General features: G+C 45.0%; 1 protein-coding gene across 1 annotated transcript in view; it reads left to right on the forward strand.

Annotated features, from left to right (window-relative positions):
- Positions 1-21570, forward strand: part of WDR87 (WD repeat domain 87) — an 86072-nt gene continuing 64502 nt past the window's right edge. The window contains exons 1-3 of the mRNA XM_074302642.1: positions 1-375; positions 1787-1948; positions 18624-21535. Of these exons, the coding sequence (XP_074158743.1) occupies positions 301-375; positions 1787-1948; positions 18624-21535 (3149 nt within the window). The 5' untranslated portion in view covers positions 1-300. The remainder of the gene's footprint in view (positions 376-1786; positions 1949-18623; positions 21536-21570) is intronic.

Consider the following 21570-nt stretch of genomic DNA (forward strand, 5'->3'; position numbering starts at 1 on the left):
TCTGGGCCTCCGTGGTCCCACATTCCCTACTCTGGGCCTGATGGTCACATCCCTCCTTCTCCCCACTCTGGGCCTCGGTGGTCCCACATTCCCTACTCTGGGCCTGATGGTCACATCCCTCCCTCTCCCCACTCTGGGCCTCGGTGGTCCCACATTTCCCCATTCTGGGCCTCCGTGGTCCCTAGAGCTAACAATGGTCTGCCAGAGGCCAGAGGTCTAACAGCACTCTGGGGCCATATATGTAAGTGTGTTCTTGGTCCCTGCAGGTTCTGGGCCAGGAGACCTTTAGCAAGCACAAAGATGGCTGAGAAAAAGCTCATTCTAGAATGGAAACATATGAAGAAAGCTATCAGCAATGTCCTGAACAAGCGCACGGTAAGAGCCGGAAGCCCCAGAGACCTCCCAGCTGACACTTCCCAGCCTGGCCCCCCAGGGTGCCCCGGTGCAGGACAGGCCCAGGAAGGCAGGCCCAAAGATACAAAGTGCTTTGAAGTACAGGGTGCAAGGGGCTCGCTGGCAGGGTCACGGGGAGCCCTTCTGGGCCAATGGGACTCTGGAAGGCCTAGCTCGAGCAAGTCGCTCCGTCTCTGGGCCTGTGCGCTCCAATGGTGTCTCCAGGCTTCCTCTGGCCCCTTCTGTGGTCCTGTGGGCCGTGAGGAAGCAGACTGTGGTCCTGAGGAGGTGCTTTCCATTTAGTCACAACCATCCCCGGGTGGAAGGGGCTGCCACGGGAGGTAGTGAGCTCCCCGTCTTCAGATGTCGGGCTGGCCTCTCGGAGTAGTGTGAAAGTGAGAATTCCCCACTGCCGTAGTGCTGGGCTGCCCAGTGGGCTCCAGAGCAGCAGGTGGGAGGTTAGGCAAGGATCGCCTCATTTCGATTCAACAGCACATCTGCAGGCTCCTGCCCGGGCCAGCGGTTGGAGGCAGACACAGAAGGAGACATAAAATGAGGCCTCCTCCCTCAGAGAGCTTGCAATCGGGGAGGGGGAAAGGGGGAATACCAAGCGGGGCACCAAGCTGACACTTGTGTAGAGTGGGGGGCCCCCAGTGCTGTTAGGAAGAGGCTCCTCAGAGGCCAAATGAGGCTGAGGAGGCTGCCAGGGCCTGAAGGGGAGACACGGCCTGGCTCAGCTCTAAGGGGCTCATGCCCTCCGGCCTCCAGAGCATTGTTCAAGGGGACCCAGGAAGCCTGGGAGCTTCCCCATTCTTTCCAACACAAACAAGTCCTAAAACCGGGGCCCTGGATTCTGTTCTTGGTGTCCTGTGGTGGAAGGCCCCCAGGCCCGGCCGCCCCCTGGCTTCCCTTGGCCCCTGGCTAAGCCTGACCCTTGAGGGTGGGGCTACTGGGCTGGGTTAGCAGGGATACTGTTGACTCCCAGGAAAATGGAAGTTCTGGGAGGGCAGGGTCCGAGTGCCTTGAGGGTGGCCCAGTGTAAAGAGACTGGGAAGGGGCCACTGCAGGCTCCTGAGAAGGGGATGATGTGGTTGGACCTGGGCTTTAGGAGGCTGAATGGAGGCTGGAGTGGAGTGGGGAGAGACTGAGATAGGCAGCTCCCCCCCTCCCAGGCAGTTAGTGCCATAGTCCAGGTACAGGAGTGAGGACCTGGGCCAAGGAGACCTGCTGCTGTGGGGAGAGCCCCATGTTGGGTCTGGAAGGTGAGAGAGGGCAGAGCCTGGCCTGGAGGCCGTGGAGGCCCAGGGAGTACCTGGGGAGCCTAGAGGGAGGAAGGTCCTTGACGGAGGGGAGGAGGCGGAGCAGTCGTCTCACCTTACCCCCCCTTCTCCAGCAACTCGGGATCCAACCAGATGCCCCGATCGTCCTGAGCGATCACCCCCGGGTCTTGTTCTCGGAGAGCTGCAAACCCCAGAAACTGCCCACCATCTGCCACTACTTTACTGATGCCCACTACTACGTGTCCTTGGGTTGGATACAGGGGGATGAGGTGCAGGTAAGTGTACCCGGATTGCAGCCCGTGCTCCTGGGCAACCAGTGGGGGACCGTCAAGCCTGGGGTGGGGAAGAAGAGTCGGGGAGGCCCTGGGTGGCGGTGAGGACTCTGAGGGAGGGTAAACTCTCTGGCCATAAGTCATAGGGGAGGCGGGTGTCCCGGCAGAGGCTGCCAACATCCCCCTCAAATCCCCTTTCCTCAGTGCCTGACATCCAAGAATCTCAGGATGGCAGGGAGCTCAGGGTCCACCTCAGTGGGCCAGGGCAGGACTTTCTGGGAATCTCTCCAACGGCGCTGCTGCCTCCGGGACAGCTCCTTCTATTGTGGGGCAGCCCTACTGCTTGGGAAGTACCCCTTCTGTTCTGCCCCCTGGGCAGCGCCAACCTGAGCCCCCTTCCAAGGGACAGCTGATCCTCATAGACATGAGCCTGAGGCCCATCCCAGGGGAAGCTGCTCCAAGTGCTCTCTCATTCAGCAGTGACGTCTTGAAACACAGGGCCCAGAACTGGGCACGTGCACCCAACTGGGAGCAGACCGGGGCGTCCTATGGTCCAGCATGGAGCTTCCCAGAGTAGGGACCCCACAACCTGCTAGAGAGCCCAGAACCTTGATCACAGTCATGGGCCCCCATCTTGTACTTAGTAACTTGATTCCTGGAACCTGGGGCCCCTGTGTCTGCTCAGGCAGGGGAGGTCAGGCGCCAGGCTGGCTCATCCACAAACTTCAGGAAGAGGCCATCTCCATATTTTCCAAGTCATTGGTAAAAATATGAAGCAGAGCAGGACCCCGAAGCTGATTGGGCCTCAAAGGTCCCTCACGCCAGTCCCTCCCCATCCACCCTAGGGAGCCACCCGAAGCACCGGCTCACAAAGGACAGAACTGAGTTTTAAAAATGGGAAAACCGTTGTCTGTTCTACTTTTGATGCCAGGCCACAAGTATTAAGAACCTCCTGTCAAAATGCCCACCAGCAGTATTCTGGGAGCGTAGGGACAAGGAATAAAATGAGGCCCCTTTGCAAGAAGCTCATGGGAAGAAGAGAAGGACATATCCTATGAGTGAAAAGGGAAATGACTGAGGAAACAAAGCTTTGAGCTTCCAAGTGTATTGGTGTATTGATTTTTTAAGTGGGGCATGTCGATTGCCAAACAACACCAGGCCCCTTCTCCAGCTTAGGGCTGGACCCCAAATGTAGAGGGAAACTGGTTTTTTTGTTTTGTTTTGAGGCTGGGGTTAAGTGACTTGCCCAGGGTCACACAGCTAGGAAGTGTTAAGTGTCTGAGATCAGATTTGAACTCGGGTCCTTCTGAATTCAAGGCTGGTGCTCTATCCACTGCGCCACCTAGCTGCCCCCAGAGAGAAACTGATTTTGATTTTTTATATTTTATATTTTTATTTTTTCATTTTTTGCAAAGCAATTAGGGTTATAGGGTTGAGTTCTCCTAACTTAGCCAGGGTTCTATGAATTGGGCCATCTAGTTGTCCCAGACAGATTTTTAGACGCTAAAAACAAGTAATTAAATAAGACCAATTCACTGAAACAATACAACATTGGGTAATCTGGTTTCTAATTGGAGAAAAGGTTAACAATTTTCCAGTTGAGAAGAGGAGAATGAACAGGTACCATTCTCTGAAGTCAGAAAAGGAGGGGTGCTGTTCCCAGAATGTCAGGGGACAATCAAAGGAAAACGAGTGACCAGGATGGGGCCTAAAACCTTGCCTAGAATATTGGGTCTGACTGCATTTCTGGTCAGTGTGAGCTAGGTCCTTAGTTAAGGGTCTCTAACCAGCAGACAGGGTGGCCCAGTTCAAAAAGAACGGTGATCTCTCATTTCCCACAATTGAATAGTTTTCTTACAAGATAGAAACTGCACTAGACTCATAATTGGGAAGAAAGGGAGCTGAGCTAGCTCAGTCACCAGAGGGAATCAGTGGGCTCCAGTTACTTCCCACAGTCAGCCATTTGCAGTCCTACTCTCCTCAGTATAACATAAAAGATGTCCCTCTACGTGCACTACACGCACATGTACAAACTAGCCAAATTCCCAGTCATTTGGAGGGAGGTCAACAGGAGCGTTGGGAGGCTCAGCAAAGGCTTTTTTGCAGAAGATGCTTCCTAAGCTTCATCTTTAAGAAAGAGAAGATGTACATTCCCTGCGTGGGAGCCAGGGGGTCAAAGAACAGAGAGGTCAGACCTGTTTCTATGTGGTTCCGAGTGACAAAGAGGGCACAGGAATGGTTGTGCAAGAGATTCTGTTGTTTTGTGCTTGAAGAAAAGTACTTTGAATGAATGAACAGAAAAGTATGAAGGGACTACTACATACTAGCTTCTGAGGATATAGATGTAAGAGGGACATTCTGCTATCCAGAGTGTACTTTCAGTTAGTTTCGTCTCTTCCTTCCTTAGTCTGTGCCTTTTTTCCTCCCTTTTCTTTCTTTACCTGAGATCATCTAAGTAGAACAAACCACCCCTAGGCCTTATGTTTGGCTGATTTTTTAAAATTAATTTTATAATTATAGGTAATTTTTTTTTTTTTTTACAACATTATCCCTTGTACTCCTGTTCCACTTTTTTCCCTTCCTTCCCTCCACCCCCTGCCCTAGATGGCAGGCATTCCCATACATATTAAATATCTTATAGTATATCCTAGGTACAATATATATGTGCGGAACCGAATTTTGTTGTTGTTGTTGCAAAGGAAAGATTGTATTCAGAAGGTAAAAATAATCTGGGAAGAAAAACAAACAAACAAAAACAAAATGCTACAGTTCACACTCATTTCCCAGTGTTCCTTCTCTGGGTGTAGCTGATTCTGTCTATCATTGATCAATTGGAATTGGATTAGCTCTTCTCTGTGTTGAAGATATCCACTTCCATCAGCATACATCCACGTACAGTATCATTGTTGAAGTATATAATGATCCCCTAGTTCTGCTCGTTTCACTCAGCATCAGTTGATGTAAGTCTCTCCAAGCCTCTCTGTATTCCTCCTGTTGGTCATTTCTTACAGAGCAATAATATTCCATAACCTTCATATACCATAATTTACCCAACCATTCTCCAATTGATGGGCATCCATTCATTTTCCAGTTTCTAGCCACTACAAAAAGGGCTGCCACAAACATTTTGGCACATACAGGTCCCTTTCCCTTCTTTAGTATTTATTTGGGATATAAGCCCATTAGTAGCACTGCTAGATCAAAGGGTATGCAGAGTTTGATAACTTTTGGGGCATAATTCCAGATTGCTCTCCAGAATGGCTGGATTCTTTCACAACTCCATCAACAATGCCTCAGTGTCCCAGTTTTCCCACATCCCCTCCAACATTCATCATTATTTTTTCCTGTCATCTTAGCCAATCTGACAGGGGTGTAGTGGTAGCTGTCTTAATTTGCATTTCTCTGATCAATAGTGATTTTGAACACTCTTTCATATGAGTGGAAATAGTTTTAATTTCATCATCTGAAAATTGTCTGTTCATATCCTTTGACCATTTTTCAATTGGAGAATGGCTTGATTTCTTATAAATTAAAGTCAATTCTCTGTATATTTTGGAGATGAGGCCTTTATCAGAACCTTTACCTGTAAAAATGTTTTCCCAATTTGTTACTTCCCTTCTAATCTTGTTTGCATTAGTTTTGTTTGTGCAAAAACTTTTTAATTTGATGTAATCAAAATTTTCTATTTTGTGATCAATAATGATCTCTGGTTCTCCTTTGGACACAAATTCCTTCCTCCTCCATAAGTCTGAGAGGTAAATTATCCTATGTTCCTCTAATTTATTTATGATCTCGTTCTTTATGCCTAAATCTTGGACCATTTTGATCTTATCTTAGTATGTGGTGTTAAATGTGGGTCCATGCCTAGTTTCTGCCATACTAGTTTCCAGTCTTCCCAACAGTTTTTGTCAAATAATGAATTTTATCCCAAAAGTTGGGAACTTTGGCCTTGTCAAACACTAGATTGCTATTTTTATTCACTATCTTGCCCTATGAACCTAACCTATGCCACTGATCAACTAGTCTATTTCTTAGCCAATACCAAATGGTTTTGGTGACTGTTGCTTTATAATATAGTTCTAGATTAGGTACAGCGAGGCCACCTTCATTTAATTTTTTTTTTCATTACTTCCCTGGAAATTCTCGACCTTTTGTTGTTCCATATGAATTTTGTTGTTATTTTTTCTAGGTCATCAAAATAGTTTCTTAGGAGTCTGATTGGTATAGCACTGAATAAATAGATTAGTTTAGGGAGTATTGTCATCTTAATTATATTCCCTCAGCTATGTTTGGCTGATTTAACTCCTTCTGTGAGACACTTGTTTCTTTCCCCCATGAGACTATAAATACATCTTCTTTGGATAATCCTTTTCAATTGCTCCAATGTATTTACCCTTTTAGATTTTTCTTGGCACCTGTGTTTACATTTCAAAAATTCTGTTCATTTCTAATATTTTCCTTAAGAATGACTGGAAGTTCTCTATTTTATTAAAATCATATTTTCACCTACAGGTATATACTTAGTTTTGCAGGTAAGTTATTCTTGGTTGCAGTGTTGTATTGTTTGCCTTTTAGCACCTGTATTCCAAGCTCACCTTTGCCTTTAGGAGGTAGCTCTCAAGTCTTATGTGATCCTGACTGTGGTTCCTTGGTACTTGATCTTTCTTTCTGGCTACCTGTAGTATTGTTTTTTTTTTAAACTGGAAGCTTTGAATTTTACATTATGATGTTCTGGGAAGTTTTCATTGCAGGGTTTCTTTCTGGAGGTAACTGGTTGATTCTTTCTATTTTCATTCTGCCCTCTGATTCTATAAGTCTGGACAGTTTTAATTTGCCATTTCTTGGAATGTGGCATCTAGACTTTTTTCTTTTTCCTTTTTCTTTTAAGTTGTGGTTTTCAGGAAGTCCAGAGATTCTTGGATTATCTCTTCCTGATTTGTTTTCTAGATTATTTTTTTCTTGGAGTTACCTCACATTTATTTTCATTTCTTTATTTATTTTTAGTATTTAGGTTTTATGGACTTGGAAAAATAACCTTTAAAATTGAGCAATTAAAATTTTGGAAATATATTGGCTTTAATAAATTGGGCATCATCATTTATTAAATAATTGATCTGTACTTTGTATAATAATTAGGAGGGTCATACCTTGCAGCTGAGAGATTAAAAGAGACAACTACTTTAGACTCCAGAAAGCATTCAGTATGAATTAATAACAACAACAATAGCAAATATAGCTCGTATTTATATAGGACTTTAAAATCTGTAGTTCAGTGTTCTGAATATATTTTCTATAATCTTCACAACAGCCTAGGGAAATAGGTGCTATAATTTTTCCCATTTTACAGATAAGAGGTGAATTGACTTGCCCACCTTCAGAACTATCTAACTCCAAATCCAACACTTTTTGAATTGCACCAGCTATTTTCCTAGAATCGTCATTTTCCTAGAATGCCAAAGTAGGACATAAGGCTGTGGAATATTTTACCAAGATGATTTGGAGATGCTTACAACTGGATTAATGTTATTATATTAGCTGTAAATTTTCATTTTTTACATTTTAGTTCTTAAGATTATGTCACATTAGTGCTATGTTTAAAAGTTTCTTGGGTTTAATTTTGGAGGACATTATATAAAAATACTGTTAAGATTTGGGAATGATATTTCAAGTGTGATATATTGTTGCAGTCGGCTTTTAAGAGCTTATGGCATATGAGCCTTTCATCTCTGAGGCAGATGAATGGGGCGGGAGACTCAGTATGAAAAAGAGCTCCAGTTTATTATGCCATACAGCCTTATTGATATACATTTTTGTAAGTGTGATCAGCAGGGGCATGGTAGGCAATCCCCAGTCGCCGTTCAGAGAAGCAGCTCATGGGCTTTGTTTATGCATGGTATCTACCAATGAGAGAAGAGCCAATCCAGCAATTCAGGAGTTCCATCATAGGTGAGAGGCCCTGTTCAGGTATCCCTGCTGACGAAGCCACTGGCTGTGACCCTTGGCTTACTCATTCCCATGATCACAAGTCATTGCCCCTTTCTCAACAAGGACATTTCTGCAACATGGCTGAAAACTTATTGTGCACCAAAGGTCGAGGTGGCCTCAGTACTCACTCTCAGCAGAATCCATAACTTAGCAATTCCCCCTTTTTATCTTTTAGATACAAAATCCTTTGTTGAGCTGCAACCTCTGAAAGGATAGTGGAGAAAGATCTATAAAATCATCCTAATCTTACAGGACAACAACAAAGCAGTAACAACATAACATACAGGGCAATCCATGATTTGAAATTTAACCATCATGAATGAGTATTATCAAACCAATGTTTGATATTTTTCAGCAGTTTTGTCTGGATTCACATTGTAATTGAGCCTGGAGTTTCAATAACTCTACTTCTGCTCCTATTTCCAGTGATACATCTTTTTTTTTTTTCTAATGGCTTGATTAAGGTCTGTTTCTCACTTTTGACAGGAAGCATTGATATATGAGCTCTAATGATCACAAATACAGTCTGATACTCAACAAGTAACATTGTAAAAATCTAATGTTTCTTTGGTAACAGTTACAGTCTCCCAACATAAATGCATATTTTCCCTCCAAGACAGGCATTAGTGTAGAACTGGTATCCAATTCTCATGCCATTTGTCCAAGAACCAGAGCCCAAGATGGTTTCCCATGTGCCAAACTGCAGGCCCAATTCTTGACTGACAAGAATGTGTCCCATGGAGGCTTGTGCTTTCTAAGGGACTAACCTGATGGCCCTTTATGTAGATATACCACTGCAACCCTCCCACATGGACAAGGATATCACTATGACAGGGTGTCCCTTGCATGGCCAGTATATGTCACATGATACCCCACTCCCCATGAGACAATCCTAGACCATAATGGGTCCAGCCCATCTTTTGGCCTCTATTGCCAATCCCAAGCCTCCAGTATTACACATAATTACATAAATTACATAAGCACATAGTAACATAGTAACATAATACATGCTAGAAGTATATGACAAATAACATAATCAAATAATCATAAATTGAAAATTTATAAATGTCCATAAGTCCATTGTCCATTAGTCTCATCTTGTGTGAGGAAGTCCAATGATTCCTGCTGGTTTTTAAAGTTCTTTAACAGTCTTCTTATTATCCATGCTCTTTCAGTGTCAGATGTTTCTTAGATCTTCTCCTTTATTTTGAGGTCTTTCTCTTTTTCTGTCTCTCTCTGATGGACAAGGCGAATATGACTCGTTGGCACCCATCTGATTCCTTTTCCTGCTGAAGAAATACAAGCAAACCCTCTCCCCCAGGCAGTTAACCTATCTGGTCCCTTCCATTCACCACTTTCTGGATCTCTCCACATCACTTGGCGATTATCTAAGGACAGTGGAGATGCTCGCACTGGACACTGCCCTTCTGGTGGGTTATAAAACCTGTCTGCCGGAGCCAGTGCATCTTTGTCAAAAATTAGAAAATTAATGGTATAGAGAACTAAATTTAGAAGTTCCCTAGGGCTACCTGTGGCTCCCCCTTTCTTTTGTTTTTGGAGGAGTGTCTTAATATCTCTGTTTCTTCTCTCTACTATTGCCTGCCCTTGAGGATTAAAGGGTATGCCCGTGGTATGTAAAATCTTATACTGTGCACAAAAGTGTGTAAAATGTTTGGACGTATATGCAGGTCCATTGTCTGTTTTTATTGCTTGTGGCACACCCATAATTGCAAAAGCTTGTATAAGGAATTCAGTGACCACTCGGGCTGTCTCTTTTGCTGCTGGCATTGCAAATGTGAATCCTGAAAAGGTGTCTACCACGACATGAATAAAAGATAGACAACCAAAAGATTTATAATGGGTCACATCCATTTGCCAGATTTCATTGGGTCTCAAGCCACGAGGATTCTTCCCTGGAGGGAGTGTAGGAGCATGGAAAGGAAGACAAGCTGTACAGCTTTTTACTATGCTCCTAGCTTCCTCTCTTGTGATTCCAAATTGTAAACGTAAAGCTTGAGCAGCCTGATGATATTTAGAATGAGATTCTTGTGCTTCCTGAAATAAAGGACTACTGGCTAACATGGTTAGAAGGCTATCTGCCTTTGAATTTCCATCAAAAATGGGACCTGGAAGTCCACTATGTGAGTGGACATGCAAGATATAAATCTTGCCTGGATGTTTTCTCACTTGCTCTTGAAGTTCCTTAAAGAGCTGATAAATATTGGAGGCTGCAAATTTTATTTGGGCTGTGGCAATTCTTTGTACTACACCTACTGAACAGGCTGAATCAGTAATTATATTTACGTCTCCTGGGTAATAAGTAAGAGCTAGCATGATAGCAAATAATTCATTCTGTTGAGTGGATTGAAAAGGAGTCCTGATTACTCTCTTTATGGTTAAATCATGAGAGTATATGGCACAAATATTTTCTTTGGAGGCATCTGTAAAGATTGTTGGTCCTTTAAGAGGAACCTTAGAAACCTTTTCTTCAAAAATCCATCGCCAATTATGTAGTAGCTGGGTAATCTTTAATGGAGATCCATGTGCAAAATTTGGAGCGGTGGCCAATAAAATTTGCCATTCTGGGATGGTCTCACAGCATACATTAATTTGTGCGTTAGTATAGAATGTGTATATTTTTTCAGGACTTATTCCAGATAATTGTGTTACTCTCTTAATAGCCTTTAATAAAATCCTAGCCACAAGCACTGGGTAAGGTGTAAGGCTTTGTTCTGGTTGTGCTGGGAGGTTCACCCACTCAATCACTCTGTCTCCTTGATGAAGGACTGCTGTGGGTGCCTCTTTTGTAGCAAAAACTGATATTTCCAAGGGTTTTTGAGTGACTCTTTCAACCACATTGGATAAAGCCAGTTCAACTTCTCTCAAAGCCTTTTGTGCTTCTTTTGTAAGCTGGCGTGGTGAATTTAAAGCACTGTCTCCCCTTAAAATGTCATATAGAGGTTGTAGTTGATTGGTAGTTAAGCCTAACACTGGACGCATCCATTGGATATCTCCTATTAATTTTTGAAAGTCATTTAAGGTGTTCAACTTCTCTGTTCTTAAAGAAAGCTTTTGTACTGTGAGTGTCTTAGGATATACTTCATATCCTAAATATTGAAAAGGAGCATGTCTTTGAATTTTTTCTGTAGCTATATGCAGTTTGTAGTACTTTAATGTTTCCATGGTCCTTTGTAGACATGCCTCTAACATTTGTTCCTCAGGTGCACTTCCCAAAATATCATCCATATAATGTAACAATATTACTTTTGGAAAGGCTTTTCTTACTGGAGCAAGAGCAGCTGCAACATACATTTGGCACATAGTAGGGCTGTTTTTCATTCCCTGTGGCAAAACTGTCCATTCATATCTTTTATAAGGCTCGGCCAAATTAACACTAGGCACTGAAAAAGCAAATCTTTTCATATCCTCCTTATCTAGAGGAATAGAATAGAAACAATCCTTAATGTCTATAACCCATAGAGGCCATTCTCTTGGCAACTGAGTAGGAGATGGAAGTCCAGGCTGAAGAGTTCCCATAGTTTCCATCTGTTCATTTACTCTTCTTAGATCAGTTAACATCCTCCATTTTCCAGATTTCTTTTTCACCACAAATAATGGGGAATTCCAAGGACTTAGAGAAGGCCGCAAGTGTCCTTGGTCAAGTTGTTCTTGCACTATGTCTAATAAGGCCTGAATTTTATCACTTCTTAAGGGCCACTGTTCTACCCACACTGGTGAATCAGTCTTCCACTGAATAGGAACTGGTGAAAGTGCAGGTAGGCCTTCAACAGCAGCCCTGCCTAAAAAGCCGAAGTGCTTATTTGTAATCCTATCTGCTGTAAAATGTCTCTTCCCCACAGATTGATGGGGATTTTTTCAACCACAAAAGGAGTAAAAGCTCCTGTTTCTCCTTCAAATACCCATCTCAAAGGCCTAGCACTAACTTCTGCTGCTATTGATCCTCCCACCCCAGACATATAGGTGTCTGCTTTAATCTTTGGCCAGTGACCGGGCCAATTGGCACCTCTAATAACTGTACGATCTGCACCCGTGTCTACCAATCCTTCAAATGGTATTCCGTTTATATAAATAGTAAGCATAGGTCAGTCAGCTGTCACAGCTGCTGTCCAATATATTCCTGGATTTTGTTCATTGGAGTCAAAATCTAGGCGACTATCACTAGGTTGCTTATTAGGGGTCCATAACAATAAGCCTGATGCTACTACTTCTCCTTGTTGATAAATCACACGTTGTCTGCCTGTGTTAGTGACTGGGATATTAGATACACGTTCTCCAGTCTCCCACATCAGTGTATGGATGGACACTGTTTTGTAGGCACTCTCAGAAGGTGAAATGGTCAAGCCTACTGTGCCTGGAGGCAAAGGATCCATAGGCTCAACAGGAACAGATTTCACTTCTCCAGGGAGTATCTCGGTAGTCTCTACTGCACACAACTCTATTTTTCCTAATTTCAATCCCTTTCTTCCATCTGATTGCCTTTTGGCTGATTGATCATGTCTTAAAATTCTCTGGATGTAACCTCGGCTGCCATCATGCCCCACTTGGGGGGCTGAAGCTGGGCCCCACCTGTCATTTCCCTGGGTCAATCTACATTCGGAGGCCCAGTGGAGGCCCTTGTGACATTTTGGACATGGAGTTTTAGGTCTTCTCTCACCCTGTCTTCTCACTGTATCTCCATATCTACACTGAGCTCTTAGATGCCCAATTTTTCCACATTGAAAACATCGCCGAGTTTCTCTAGAAGGCCCTTGCCAGGAGGGACCCTGTCTTTCCACATTCATCATTGTTCGGGTGTAAAAAGCATTTGTTCCCACTGTAGCACAGCGTCTTATGATCTCCTCTAAAGGAGCATCTTTGTCTAATCCCCATATAATTCTTTTGCAAATCTCATTGGCATTTTCCTTAGCCAGATGTCTGGTCATTATTTCTGTAGCTGAATTTTCTCCAATAGTTCTTTTGACAGCAGTTTGCAAACGTCCCACAAAATCTGCAAAAGGTTCATTGGGACCTTGCTGTATTTTAGTGAAAGCCTCTCCACGATCTTTCTGTCCAGGAAGGACACCCCAAGCTTTTATTGCAGCCTTAGCAATTTGTTCATATATTGTCATAGTATAATTAATCTGTTCCGAATTCTCTCCATACTGACCTTCACCAGCTAAGTGCTCAAAAGTGAATTGTGTGTTAACTCCTATTTCCAAATTGCATCTGACTTGAATTTTACATAATTCATGAAATTCCGCAAGCCATAATAAATTTTCTCCAGGTTCCAGACATGTCCTTGCTATGGATTTCCAATCATTCAGGGTTAGGACTTCATAAGACAAACCATCTAGTAACATTTTGACATAAGCTGATGTAGCCCCATAAAGAGTACAACCTTTTTTCAAATCCTTAATTTTATTCAAATCTAAAGGTGCATATCTTCTCCTTTTTTGACCTACAGAGTCAATCTCTTCAATCACAGGATATGCATGTATAAAATCACTTATATCCTGTCCTTCTCTCTTAGATTTAACCAATGCTTTTTCTAATCTTGTCATAGGCTTAGGCTGCTTCACAGGCAATTCTGTTTGTGTTTCTGCCTCTTCCCCTCTTTCTTCCTCCATCTCTGAAGGTGGGGTTGATGTGGGCCTGTCAATAATCTGTTCTCTAGGCAGGGTTGAAGCTTCTTCAAGAGAATCATACCATAATTCCTCATTTAAATCCTCTTGGTCTAGGGAAAGATCTTGATCTTTCCTTTTTTCCTCACACTTCCTCCTCTGTTCATTTTTAGAACTTTTCCTTCTCCTACAACTTGCTTGATAGTTTAAGGCTAATTGAACTATGTTGTAGATATAAAATACTTCTGCAGAAATTGAATGAGGCCCTTTTTTTGCTTGAAATTCTTTCATTTCATATCCCACTAGCTTCCATTTATCTACATTTATCTTTTCTTCCTCTAAGAACCAAGGGGATGTGCGTCTTAATGCAGCCAAGAGTTTAGCAATCTGTACCCAGGTTACAAGTAAACTCTGCTCCTCAATTATCTTGATTATACTCTCTATAGTACCACTCCTGAATGGGGGTGGAGCTGAGGTTGCTTCTGGGGCTGGGGTTGAGTCGGCTGAGGTCCAGGGATTGAATTTAGCTAACATGTGCCCCATTTCAGCTATAAGAGATTCCTGGTTTAGCCCTTAACAAGTTAAGTTCCTTATTTATCTATTAGCACGCTCACTTAATCTTTAACAAAGTTTCCTCGTTACTCACAGTTCTGGGTCAGAGAGACTGAGATCTAGATCGGAAGCTTTTCCACTGGAATCAGGACTGTGTCTGTCCCTGTTCGGGCGCCAAATTGCAAAGGTCTGGTCTAGCTCCTCTTGTCAGGATAAGCAAAAGTCCTTGCCCCATGTGTGGACGCCAATTGTAGCGAGCTGTCGTCTCCAGAAGCTGCCGATCGCTCTCTGGGAAGAGATCTGCTGTGTCTACTCAAATCTCTCAGACAGATTCTTCTTCCTGTAGAGAACCGTTGTCTCCAGGCAGTTGCTGTTAACTCTTGTCCTTAGAAGTGACTTCCCTTCCTGCAGAGAGCCCCATCAGGCCTGATGCAATGCTGAGACCTTCTTCTATCTCTGGGAGTCCTCTCTTTTATTCTCCCAGAGAATGGGCGTGGGATAATGCAAGGGCTTCTGGGAAGAACCACCTCAGCCAATGAGCCTGCTCCTTCCATCAAGTCAACCTGAGTTCTCACCTTGTAATTGTCCAACCTGAATTCTCACCTTGTCACTATCCAGACAACCCGAGTTCTCACCTAGTAATCCCAACATATATGAGGGTCCATTATCAGTCTTAATGGAGTGTGGGATACCCATAGAAGCAAAACAGTGAAATAGGTGATTTATTATTATCTGATTACTTATATTTTCCTCCTTTATATTAACTCAATATTTGTTATTGTCTTTTCTAAAATAATGATTACTACTCATTTTTTCATTGTTTGTTGTCAGCTGAAATTTAATAGATTTTTTTCTCCAACCCCTTATTTAACTCAGTATTAGGCTTTATGTTTCAAATGTTTCTTGTTAACAACATATCGTTAAATTTTTGCTTTCTAATCCATTTTGCTAGTTTTAGTTTTATGGGTGAGTTTATCCCATTCACATTCACAGTTATGATAATTATTTCTCTTCATTCTGTTCTTTCCTATAGTTCTCCTTTCCTGCTTATTTCAAATTTTTAAAATTTTTCATCTTTCCTTCTTTTAATTTTTTTCTTCACTATCCTCTTGTTTTATGATTAATCTATAACTGAATCTACCTTTCCTCTTGTATTTTTCCCCTTTCTTCCTATTCCTATACTTATTTCTGTTGAAATTAATGTTTTTCTATACCAACTTTATGTGTGTGTGCATGTGCATATATGCATGTGTGTGTTCTGCCCTCTTAGTTTAGGTGAAAGTGAAGTTCAAGGACTGTCCATTTCTCCTATGCCTTCCATATTGGTACATAGTTTTCTTTTCACAATCTAATTATGCTTTGGAAACAGAAAACAGGAGGTTTAGGATTATACACCTAGTATTACACGGCTAGGCTTCAGAATCATGCCTTCCATCTCCCAGCCCAAGACTCTTGGATTCTGCTCACCCCAATGCCTTGGAGGCCCTTCTACCATACTTTGAAATCTCTGATCCAGAGGAAGGGACTAGATAAAATGAATCATCTCTAATCTTCTCTGAGTTTTGCTCCATCTCATGCTTTATGAGGACCAGCCAAGAAACAGTTCCAGAATATGACAGTTAAGAAACTCACTGCAAACTCCCAGGAATCTATCTTATCTCCCAATTCCATAGCAAGTTCTTTGATTATTATCATTATCACCACAGTCATTGTGAAGATTGTAAGCTTCTCTGTTGTAAGAGAGAAGCATTTTATCAAGAATTCTATAGATCCACTGATGAAGCAAGGAAATATTTTATTTATATTCTTGCAAGATCAGATGTCTAAGCTAGTAGACACACCCTTAAAATTAAGAAGCACAATTTTTTACTCCCAATCCCAAAATACAAGTCTTTCTCCTGTTTCCCCTTTTGGCTAGGTCCTATAGAGGTTACAATCTATCTGGAGGGTCTAATTCCCTTACATGAATATAAGTCTTCACCCCTGATTACATCTTATATAACATGTTTCTTATTCTAATTTATGGTTTCCCTCCATAAGTTTTGTTTCATCTTATTCTACAGCAGCCTATCCTTTAGGTTCCATTTCATTGTTTTCTGATTTGTTCCATTTCTCCACCTTTCTCTAATTTAAGTTTCCTTACTCTGAAAACTAAACCCTCATCTAATTTTCACATCCATAGTAGAACATAGTAGACTCATAATAAGTTTTTACTGAGCAGCTGACTTACTCCACCTACTAAGCTCAATAGAATTCAGATTTGATGAAGGAAGAAAACAAGGCGGGAGAAAGGAAGGATGGATTGAACATTTATTATGGGTCAGACATTGTGCTAAGAGCTAAGAATGCAAAAGAAAGACAATCCCTTCTCTCTCTCTCTTTTTCTTTTCTTTTCTTTTTTGTTGTACATCAACAAGCATTTATTGATCACCTACTATGTATTTTTTAATATTTTTTAAAATTTTATAATTATAAAATTTTTTTGACAGTATATATGCATGAGTAATTTTTTTTACAACATTATCCCTTGTATTCATTTTCCCAAATTTTCCCCTCCCTCCCTCTACTCCCTCCCCTAGATGACAGGAAATCCCATACATTTTACATGTGTTACAGTATAACCTAGATACAATATATGTATTTAAATACCATTTTCTTGTTGCACATTAAGTATTGGATTCCGAAAGTATAAGTAACCTGGGTAGATAGACAGTAGTGCTAACAATTTACATTCACTTCCCAGTGTTCCTTCTCTGGGTGTCGTTATTTCTCTCCATCATTGATCAACTGGAAGTGAGGACAATCCCTTCTCTCAAGGAGCTTGCATGCTAATAAGGGAATACCACATGCAAAGGTGGCCAAAATTTTTTTGGAAGAGTGTGAATGGGAAATTAAAGTAGCTAGTTCACAGGCTAGTTTGGAAATCCAAAGACTATCAGGAACAAGGTCAGAAGGGGAAAGCAGAAGGACATTGGCAAGGCAAGATGAGTTAGAAAAGGTTATAAAACAATGTAAATTAAACAAGTTAGTAAGATCAGTGTTAATGAGAAAAGAGAAAGAAGGTGTGGTTAAGTGATAAACCCACTGCTGTTTCCATCTAAAAAGACGAAATTCAGTTCAATAAATGCGTATGTCTACAGAGAATTATCCCAAAACAACTTCACCAGCATAACATGGGCCTGATTTGGTGGACTACAGGCTTAAACTAAATCAGTAGCAAATCTGACAGCCAAGAGAGCTGAACTGATCTGGGGCTGTATTGGGGGTCTTAGCTTCCAGGAATGGGGGAGTCAGAATCTCTCTTCACTTTGTGCTCATAAGCTTTCTTCAGGAGCATTGTGTCCCATTCTGGGTACTATGGCTTAAGAAAGACAAGGAGTAAGCTGGACTACTTCCGGAAGAGGGCATTCGGGAAGGTGAAGGGCCCAGGTTCATGCCACATGAGAGTTGTGTTCAGGAGTGATCATGTGGAGGAGGGAGGATTTGGGTTTTCTGGTTCCACTACAGAAAGTGAACCGTGGAGCAATAGAAAGAAGGAGGATGACTAATAGCAGCTGGTGCTATCCCCAAGGTGAATGGGCTGCCTGGGGTTGGGAGTGGGGGTCCTTGGAGGTTTTTGAGAAGTGAGTGGACAGCCACTTATCCCAGATGTTTTAGAAGCAAACTGGGGGGACACAAAAGGTGGGGTGTGAGTTGGGTTTAGATAAGATATCTGCTGAGTTCCCTTCCAGCCACAGAGATTCTTGGAGATGTGCAAGGACTCCCTTTAAAAGCCCTCTCTCCCTACAGCTCTTTTGGGTCCTGGAAAGCCCTCCTCCACCTCCACCCCAGGAAGGGCTGGGACTCTGTCTCTCTCCCCCCATCTCTCTTTGGCCATCTTTCTGTTTCAGTCTCTGTCTTTGTGTCTCTGTTTCTCTCTCTCTCTCTCTCACTGTCTCTCTGTTTTTCTGTGTATGTCTCTATCTCTCCATCTCCCTCTCTCTCTTTTCCTCCCTCCTCCTCTTTCTTCCTCCCCCTCCCCCAGCTGGCAGGCCATGATCTAGGCAGGCAGCTGGGATAAGAAGAGCAGTCCGTCTGCTCCCCATGGCCATCTGACCTCATCCTAGACTCTCCAGGAGATGCTTTCCTTTTGGAGAGAATTCTAGTTTTCAGAAAGCTTTCCCTTCCATGGAGCTCTGGCCCCCAGGGCCTGCTCGTCTCCCTTGGACTAGGCACGCTCTGCTCTCCTCCCCTCTTCCTCTACTCCCTTTCTCTGTCTCCTTCCACATGCACTCCTCCGAATTCTCCTTGCTCGTTTTTCCAGCCTTGTTTACCCATTTCCGTGTTCTCTGCCCTTTCCCTCCTGCATTTCCCCATCGGCTCCCCTGCTGCTGCTCCTCCTCCTCTCCTCCTCTTTACCTTGACTCCCCTCCTTGTCATTCGCACCCAGGGTCCTAGACCCCCCCCCAACGAGGGTCTGGAGCCTGGGGGCCCTGCTGCCTCCTCCTCCCTCCCCACCTCCTGTCTTTGTCTCCCTGCAGGCAGTGGTGTGGGTGCAGGTGAAGGGTTATCACCAAAACTTGGAGAAGAAGACCTTCCCTTTGTCTGAGTCCCTGCCTCCTGTCCAGGCTCTGGTGCATACTGGGGAGCATCGGCTGCTGGCCGCTCATTGTGGGGACATGTTCCTGCGCCTCTTCGGCGACCATACCCGGCTCCTGCGCACCCTGTGCATCGTTCCCTGCCGCTTCTCCATCAGCTGCCTCAGCTACGACTCCAAGTCGGGGATGCTGCTCTCAGGCCTCGCGGGGGCCGTGGTGCTGTGGGTCATTGAGCCCAGCGGGCGCGGACTCCACCAGGCCTACGAGGTGAAGATGGCTGGCAATGAGCTGGTGCAGGACATCTCCATGGCCGGGCCCAATGGGAACATGGTGGTGCTCTGCGAGAGCCTGGTGCGCACCTTCAAGCGCCACAGCCAGGATCGCTTTGAGGAAGCCAAGGTCTTCACCAGCCAGAGTAGCGGGGCGCCTCTCACCTGCTCTTTCACCTGCAACATCCAGGGCTATCTCTACATCGGCAACAAGGCCGGGCAGATCCAGGCCTGGAGCTTAGACCCAGACTGCACCTTCCACAGATTCCAGGCGCACACCAAGGCGGTGGTGTGCCTTCGCAGCCGGCCTGAGGCCCACACCCTGCTGACAGCCGGGAAGGAGGGCTTGGTCAAGGAGTGGAACCTCACCTTAGGCAACCTGCTGCGGCAAGTGAAGTTCCAGGAAGAGCTGATCCGCCTGGAGTTCTTCCGGTCCAAGGCCTTCTTCTCCCAGACCACCACCACCTTCTCAGTGTACCGTCTGCCCTGTTTCTACAAGCTCTTCAGCGTCTGCGGCTCCAACCCGCAGGAAGTGCGCCTGGTCTGCCGGGAAGGCAAGCCCCCCCGCATATCGTGCTACACTCAGGACGGCCTCCTGCGCTTCCTGTGCCCCCTGACTGGTGATCTCCTGATCCTGAGCTGGCCCTTTGCCCTTCTGGACCAAGCTATCGACTGGACCTACGACTCTGACCGGGAGGAGATCTTCGTGGCCACAGGCAAACCAGATGTGCTGGTGCTGGATGCCACCCGCTGCCCGTGCACGGCCAAGTATCTCTTGTGCCCCTCCCCAAAGGCTAACGACAGGGTGCAGTGTCTGGCCTACGGAAGGCCTAAGTTGAGCCGGGGGCTGGATGGCTTGGTGTTCTGTGGGCACGAGAGCGGCATGGTGAGGGTGCTGTCTCAGCATCATTGTGCCCGCATAGAGAAGAACCTGCATTCTGCCACAGTGCTGGCACTGTCCACCTTGTCGGGAATGCCCTGCAGCGCCCGAGAGAGCTCCTTCCTCTGCTCCTATGGCATGGATGACTACTTGAACTTAACTGAGGCTGTCTTCGAAGGGAAAAAAGTGAACCTGGTGTCCCTAACCAGCATTCTCTGCAGTTGCAAGCTCAGTCACATGATTCTGCTGCCCAGATCAGTAGCTGCTATCACGGAGGGGAATTGCTTGCGCCTCTGGCACTACCAGGACTTCCTGGCGTCTTCCAACAGCAAGCCAGAGGAGTGCTTCTTTGAGACCGATACCCTGCATGTGACCCACATCACTTCCTTTGACATCTGCTTGAACCTGGGCATCTTTGTCACGGGTGCTTTAGATGGCACCGTCAAGCTCTGGGACCTCCAGGGCACCCTTTTGGCCCATTTTGACTCACTCCTCAAGTTTGGGACTCTCTGCTTTGCCAATGAGAGGGGTGACCTGCTTGTCACAGTCAACCAGAGCCTTTACTTGGTGTCTTGCCTGATGCTTCTCCCGGCTCCTGTCTTAACCCGTCTATCAGTCATGAACATACAGGACAAGGTGCCGGAGACCCCCAAGCCTTTCTTGCCAGGCTTCTTTTTATCCTTTAAGAGTATATTTGCGCCACACTACCTCTATGTGGGTAATGGGAAGCAGAAGATGGACAGACTGGAGACCCTAGTCAACTTAAGGGCCATTGCCTTTGACCGTTCTGTCCCCCACGTGGTGCAGGAGGCTCGAGCGGGCCTCCAGCCGGCTTCCGAGGACAAGCGCCGGGAAAGACACTGGCTGACCCCGGGCAAGAAGGGGAGGCAGGGCAGGCACCACGAGCTGACGCAACCTACGACTTCGGCCTTCCAGGCTACCCAGCCGATGGGCTGGGACGAAATAAACCGGTTTCCACTGGTGCAGAAGTTTTTTGGCCAGGGGCGAAAGTGGATAATCGCACCCGATGGTTATGTTCCCAATTCCGTGGTGCGAGCTTTTCTCTGGCCAGAGGGCACTCCTGTCTTTCTGAGATCTGGGGAGGGGTCCACTGAGGAATTCATGGAGCCTGAGGGGCTTTCAGCATCTCGTTTGCACATGATGTCTCCCCTGCACATGGCTCCCCTTTGGGATGAGGAGTTCGCCACCCCTTTCTTAGGGGAAACTCGCCTCAACCTGGCCAGGCGCAGAGAGAAGCTTGCCGACTTGCCCCGTGACATCTTCATCGACAACCGCACCAAGCTGTCCCAGAGGATGAGTGGGGTGGGCTTGAACAACACGATCCTGGCTCTGCTCAACATGATGACCGACTCGGACCCAGACAAGTACCAGAAGTGCACCAACGCCCTGGTGCAGATCTTCGCCACCCACAACGTGGCCCCCCATCTACGCTCGGCCACAGCCAAATACCTGGTCATCCACACTTCCCACGCCCTCCCCGTCTTCCGCAAGCTGGCTTGGGAGGGGCTGGAGAAGCTGGGCTTCCTCAGCCACTTCTTCGCCATCCCCTTAGCCTGGGGACTGATAGACTTAGACCCGGAAGTGCACCAGAAAGCCCGGAATCTGATGATGGATTTCACAGGAGTCAAAACAAAGAAGGAACTCCTCAGCCTGCTCCATCAGGATGGCATCTTCTTTGAACTGCAGTAAGTGTGGCGGGCCTGACCCACCTTGCTTCTCT

This window comes from Sminthopsis crassicaudata, chromosome 3 (assembly GCF_048593235.1).
Source record: "Sminthopsis crassicaudata isolate SCR6 chromosome 3, ASM4859323v1, whole genome shotgun sequence".
In the NCBI taxonomy this organism is placed as follows: Eukaryota; Metazoa; Chordata; class Mammalia; order Dasyuromorphia; family Dasyuridae; genus Sminthopsis; species Sminthopsis crassicaudata.